General features: G+C 40.4%; 1 protein-coding gene across 2 annotated transcripts in view; it reads left to right on the top strand.

Annotated features, from left to right (window-relative positions):
• The window catches only part of Mast4 (microtubule associated serine/threonine kinase family member 4), a 611,732-nt gene that overhangs the window by 310,691 nt on the left and 293,998 nt on the right, over positions 1 to 7,043 (top strand). For both annotated transcript variants that reach the window (XM_026788983.1, XM_026788984.1), the window contains one exon: positions 3,162 to 3,193. In XM_026788983.1, the coding sequence (XP_026644784.1) occupies positions 3,162 to 3,193 (32 nt within the window). The remainder of the gene's footprint in view (positions 1 to 3,161; positions 3,194 to 7,043) is intronic.

Raw genomic sequence — 7,043 nt, 5'->3', positions numbered from 1 at the left:
GATCAGCATTGTAGACTCCGTGACCCTTATTTATGGCTAGAAACCAATTATGAGTGAGTACATCCCATATTCATCTTTTTGGGTCTGGGTTACCTTACTCAGGATAGTGTTATAGCCTCAGTTTGTCTGTCAGTCTGTCTCCTCCCCTTTTGAAAAAGAGGTCTTGCTATAGCCCAGAGTGGATCAAAACATCTTCCTGTCTCAGCCTTCTTAGCGCTAGGGTTATGTATATGTATACTAGACGTAGCCACTCAATATTACTGAGAGATCTCAAGAAAAGACAAGTCTCTGAAAAGATTATTCATGCTTTTTACTGATTTTCAACATAAGTATTTAATATTTTTATAAATGAAGCAAAGAAGAAAATAATGATAAATGACATTATAAAATATATTAAGCCACTGAGAACAAATATGGTGGCTCATAGCCTGTAATCCTAGCACTTGAGAGACTGAGACAGGAGACTTGCCAACCTGGGCTACAACCTGAGACCCTATCTTAAAATAAATGAAATAAACAAGCAAGCAAAATGTAAGCCTAAAACAAAATCACTGAGGAATAGGTATCCATGAAAACAATTATTTAAAACCTTAATCTTCTTAAACATGTTCTCAATCTAGTAATAATTAATAACATATTTAGTTGAGATATCTGCTTCTTGCCACTTCATTTCCTTTGTATCCCACATCCCTCCCACTTCTAGTTCTTGGTTAATACAGCTTTTAACACATGTGCCCTTATACCAAATTCTCTCTTTGGTTTATGGCCTGGGCCAATACCACACCACTTATCTAGTTATCTAAGTATGCATAAGTGACCTTATCCTGACATTAAGGAAATCAAATAAAGACACCAACATGGAGTACCATGGGGGCTTAGGCAGTAAAATGCCTTAATGCTGTCCATTTATGTCTGACCTGTGCTGATTTATTAGCATGTGGGCTCCATACATTAGGGTAGTAGCTGCTGCCTGCTCGGCCTCAATTGCTGACCGCCCTGGTATTTGCAGACCGTTGTTCACAGGTCTTGGCCACGGCACATTCATTTCTCCAGCTTTATTACCGTCACATCTGATTCCAATTTGCTACCAAATTGAGTTTCCCATCCTGATCCTGACATTCAAGCCAGCAGGTGGATTAGCTCCTTCAGCTTGGTGAGCATGGTGCCTTCAGGTCAGCTGACAGTGGCCTATTAAATGGCCTCTGTTCCTCAAGCCGGAAGCTCAGGCTCCATCCTGTGGTGCAGGGGAGAGCTTGAGTAACCTTTCTCCTTATTTAGAACTTGTAATTCCAGGCTTTTGGAAAGGCTTCTGATTAAAAACAGAGCTGATTCTTATCTCCTTATCTTGCTATTTCAGCAGCGTTTTCCGAGAGCAAAGTAGTCATTTCAGGGACGATGATTGATTGAACCGTAGTCACCCGCTTGGACCTTTCCTTCTTCTGTCTTCCGGGTTTTCTATTTGCATATACAGTTGCTATAGCACCTGATTTATTACTTGCTTACTCTTACTAATAACGCCTCTGGTATCATCTATGCCGCCATCCGATCAAGCTTCTGCCACAGCAATGTTAACTTTCTGGGCTCTAGGCCTTTGGCTGTACAAGGAGTCACTTGTTTCCTAAAAGACACCATCTGATGAATTTTGACTTCTAGAGAGTTCTGTAAGAGAAAAATGAAAAGCCCAAATACAAAACTAATTCTAGTGTTTTCTTAATCAACAATTCCTATACAGAAAGTTGCTTGTTGGGTTTTTGAGTACATTCCAGCCCCTGAGGAGACTGTCCTGGGTACAGACTGGCTTCTTGTCGTTGGTTAATGAAGGTGCATTTCCATTTCAGAATCAGGAAGCCAGCCTAGAAAACACTATCATTTCTTGGGGGATAATCAAGGAGTTAAGGGAAAAAATGTAAAAATAAACAGGAAAAAAATGTTCACTGTCTTGGGGAGGATGCTTTGTTTCTGAAATCATGGATTGTTCCCCCAGCACTGACCAGAGATAGGTTATGGTAACTCCATATAGAGGCATCTTCTTGTCTAAAGCCCATGTAACATACCATCCCTTGCCTCTCCTGGGGTGCTCTCCAGGCCGTTTTCTGTAAGCTGTGCTGTTTAGAAATGATGGAGGCCGTTGTTTTTGACACATTCAGGAGCCAATAAAAATAGGCGGGTGTGGCCGTAGAAGAAACACCTTTCCAAAGAGAATGCTGGAGCCTCTGGAAGATGCCAAATAAATGAGAATTCTGAGGATGAGTGACCAAATTTAGACTCTTTTAGACTCTTCATTTGGGGTTTATGTTGGCTGCTGACTCATGACTTCCTATTCTTTAATTGTTGCCATCCAGTAATCCTCCTCCAGGAGTGGATCTCTACACCTTCTGTAGCTGGTGGAAGTATTCTGAGTCAGGATTTTGCATGTGGTTTGTTTGCCTGGTTCTTGCCTGGTTGCAGTGTTTTTTCTCCCCCTTGCTTCTCTGTGATTCTGTAGATAATGATCTTAATTTGAGATAAGTGTGAGAGCAGGCTTTGGAAATATCAACACTCCAGTAATTGTGGCTGTCTGGCTACCTGTTAGAGGTTCATTAACCTACTTTTCAATACCTAAGTAATAAATGCCATTTGTTTTGAAGAAAACAGGTTCCAGAAGAAAACCCTGTGTAGGCTCTCTTTAAAATAACAGAGTATAGTATTTTATATGCATAGCATTTTGCCTGAATTTGTTTCCTTGGAGGGTAAGTTGGCCTGATTAAATAATCTGTTTTAATTGCCCTTTTCATTTCACCTTTCACTTAGTTATAACCCTCTGAAATTTCTCCTGCCTCTGTATATTTCTTGTCTGCATAGGTCTCCTGATTCTTCCCACTTTTCTCAGTCCTAAGACAGTGCTACTCAGCCCAGTATTTGACTCAAGTTGCTTTTTGAAGGTCGAATGGTTTTATGCTTCAAAGTCAGATAAACCTGTTTGTAGTATAAGCTGCCCCCTCAGGCTTCTTTTCTTGTGTAACAAGAGCAGTCTTGGGAGGGATCCAGCAGAAAATTATGTCATCAAAGTCTTTGGTGTCTCAACAAGGTCAAGTCTGATAAAGAATGTGCAAACGTGTTACTTGTTTTTCTGATGACTTTGGCTGATGTGGCATCTCCCATGTGTGTTTTCTCTTTTGCAGAAGGAGCTGAGCCTCCCCCGACGAGGAAGCCTGTAAGTAGACTGACTCTCTTTCCTTACTCTCTTTTGTCTAGTTTGTAATGTGATTATTATCTGTCGGCCTTTGATGACAATTAAAAAACGAGTGATGAGCTACCAGATCAGCAAAACAAAACAACATGAATTTATTGGTAAACGTCAAAGAGTAATGATTTCATTATAATCTGTTGGATCTATTTGTGGGCATTGTAAACTCAAATGCTTTCTAAATCCTAGGCGGATGGATCTTAAGTTTTAAAAATACCATTATATAGCCAAGCAAATCCTGTGATTTAATTTGCAGATAAGACAAGGTAACCTTAATCAGGAGCTAATGATTGTCCATGGATTCTGAAAAATCTATAATTGTTCTTTATATTATGGATTTTTTTTTTTTTGCACTTGAATGGATGAGGTCTTTGAGCCAGTTACACTTCCTAATGTTAGAGCCAGGTGTCACTGAAAGGGTGCATATGACACTCTTGTGTTCAAATACTAGATTTGCAGATCTTGATTTGATTCTTGGTAATGTGTCTCCACCTTTCATGTTGAAGGCCAATTATTTACTTGCACAAAAAACAGTTGTATTCATCTGTTATTTCCAGAGTATAATCGTCCTTTCGTATTTTATTCATTGCCTGTAGAATACCCAGCTTTCTTAGATAAAGACTGAATTTCAACTCTTTGGATTTTCTATCTGGTTTGTGTCCAAGAAGTCTGTGGTGTAATTACTCTTAAAAATTTTTAGTTTTTTGCTGTGTGGTGGTGGTACTCACCTTTGACCCCAGCACTAAGGGAGGCAGAAACAGGCGGATCTCTGTGAGTTCAAATCCAGCTTGGTCTGCAGACCGAGTTCTATAAAGGCTCCAGAGCTACAGAGAAATTCTGTCTCAGAAAAAGAATAATAATTTTTAAAGTTATTTAGGAATATGAGATACAAAGAATATTTAAGACAAAATTAGCTAATCCCACTGTGGAGTAATAAAAAACTATGTGGTGACTGTGGTCATCTTTTGGGTGAAATTTTATAAAATGTCAGACATGGTGTCTGCAAACATTTTATTTCCTTTTTTATTTTTTATTTTTTTGAGACAGGGTTTCTCTGGCTCTCCTAGAACTTGTTTTGTAGACCATTTTATCCCCCCCCCCCTTTTTTGAAACACATTTAGGCCGCCAGATGGGCAACAAGTCATTTTTCCTGCAAAATTTCCTCAACTGTCTCCAGCCTCTAGCCTTGCTTCCTGGCTGGAAGTTAATGGCTTGGTCCTTCATTAGGAAGTATCCTTGGATTAAATGCTTTCCTTTTCCGTCAGGGTTAGGAGCCTGTTCCCAACTTACACTTTTGCTATTTCTCATCATAATGAGAAATCAGAGGTGAGAAAAGTAGAAAACCTACATGGGATCTCTTTGTAGGCAAACTATCTTATTCTCTCTCTTCTTTGTATTTAATTCTTAAAACACCCTGGGTTTTTCCTCCTATGCTTTATTTGAAAAGTCAGATTTGGTTTGTGCCTTTATAGTCATCCTTAGATGTGTTAGCATGCTTCCAGTCGCTATCAAAAGCTCCTATAAATTAAGAAATGAAATCCATTTTATCTATATAAGAGCCATGTGTTGCTTTCACAGCGAAGTCTCAGTCCCGTTCATGTTCGTTAGCTCATGGCCGTGAACGATGTGAAAACACATGCTAGAGAAATGAAATATATATTTCTTCACTTGAGAAGAATGGAATGGTTGATAATGAAATAAGTGCATTTGGAGCCTGTGCGCCTACAGTCCCTTCTCTAATAAAAATCAATTGATTTATTGGGTGGTAGACTGAAACATGTCAGACAGGTCAGCACAAAGCTACCTACTTTAGTGAATTTTGTGGAAATTGGTGTTTCCACAGGAGTCAAGCTCCCTGAAAACACAATTTTATATCTGCCATGGTTATCCTCAAAGAATGAACAACGCCTGACGTGGCTGCTCCGAACCCCATGGCCCTCGGTGTCCTCGGCGGATGCCTCACAGAGGGCCAGTAACTAAATCTGCTCTGCATGTATGGTCCTTCCTGACACTGAGAAAAAGAAATGCTTTCACAAACAGGGCCAGGCGCATTCTAATTCAAAGCCAAGGAAGGCCGACAGCATAGCTTTTAGGTGCTGATTTTAGCAGAGTCCTAGAACATAATTTTCCTGCTGGCACTTCCTTACCGTGTTACTGCAAGAATGCCTCCTAGGGATGCTCTCAGCTCCTTTGCTCCTCTGCAGAAGACTGGGTGCCCCCCCTTCAGGTTAGCAGTGAACAAACTGCGCAGGCCTCAGCCTAGGCCTTACTGTCCTTGCTCCCAAAGCCACAGGCTGCGCCCTTGGAAGAGGCCTCTTTAGTTTGATGTATCTGCTGCCTCTAACTTGTGTATCTTGAAGATTTTTTAAAATTGCATTTCTATCACTTTGAAACTTAATTGAATTTGTTAGCTTTCTTTATGATTTTTGAGTACTGTTTTGAATAAGCTAAAAATAACATTTGTCTATGCAGTCCTAAAAATATGCTATGTTTACAATAAAATTATCATAAATAAAAGACAGGAAAAAAAGCTTTCTCATGATTGAGAGATTGTAAAAGCAAATGGTATTTCCTAGAAAATATAATTCAGATCTAACTCTAATTTTTTGCCTGCAGTCATTTCCATGGGAGCTAACATGTGGGGCCTTATATAAAGGTTAAAAGGTGGCGGAGATGATGAAGGCCTTTATTCTCTAGTGCAAAGAACAAGAGGCAAAGAAGGTGGCAGGGGCTGCTTTCCCGGAAGATGTTACTAGATAAAAAGTGACCTCAGCTAGGTTTCCCAGAGGCTTTCCAACTCTAAACTTCTCTAAGGCCTGGGACTTGTCTCTGCTCCAGATTGCTGTGTTAGGTGGATTTTAGCCTCTCTGTTCCATTCAAGGAAAGCTTTGGTCCCTGATTCTCAGAGCAATTTTTTTCCTTCCACTTCAAGGCCCACTCTGGCCCAGGTCACTGGCTCAGTCCTGCTCCTGTGGAGTTTGCTGCCTCAGGCCTGTTTTTGCCTAGATCTCTGGCTCCTCCTGCTCCTCATGTGACTCTTATAAGGGAGCTTCATGTATTACTAATGTGGCTGTGGTGGTGAAGTATGTAAGTGCTTATAATACTTCTTCTATGACAACATTCTTGATTGGGTGAAAGTATAATTCAAGCTTTTAACCAAACCTTTGCCTAGGGTTAAAAATAACTTACATAGATATTAATATTTAAAAAATATTCTTCAAGTACAAGGGTGTATCATAACAGTATATTGTTTTTCTTGGTGGTTTTTGTTTTTTTGATCTCTTGGTGAAGATTGCCCCGCATGGCTCATGTTTTTATGATATTTTAAGTTCCCTGTGTTGGACCCTACTGGCTAATGCCAGAACATACACTGAACTGTGTGGATACGTTTGGGGGCTCTTCTGATATGCTTCCTGAAGGTAGGAAAGGAGGGAAATGAGATCATTGCATTTCTGGTGATGAATTATAACTTTGAGCTTCAGAACTTTACTCAGGCTGTTCTCCTGCCCAGCAAATGCCTGACCCAAGAATGTCTCCAGTGTTGCTTTTTGTGAGACAGACACAAGCCCACCTCCCGTAGTCAGGCAGCCTGCCCCAGCACCACACCTGTCTGCTAGGACAGAGATCCTGAGGCTGAGTGCAGCAGTATGTCCTTGGTGTCATAAATTCAGCCTGGCACACACGGCCTCTCTTGACATGATTTTCATTTGGTTGATCATCACTCTCTGTGTTAGGTCTCAGTCTCCTCTTGAGGCCTTGCCTGACATTTTAAAATAGAACACTGTTGCAGAGGAGTCTCTTTCTTTCTTTCTTTCTT

Source organism: Microtus ochrogaster, unplaced genomic scaffold, assembly GCF_000317375.1.
Source record: "Microtus ochrogaster isolate Prairie Vole_2 unplaced genomic scaffold, MicOch1.0 UNK11, whole genome shotgun sequence".
Taxonomy (NCBI): Eukaryota; Metazoa; Chordata; class Mammalia; order Rodentia; family Cricetidae; genus Microtus; species Microtus ochrogaster.
This window is presented reverse-complemented; position numbering and strand designations above follow the sequence as displayed.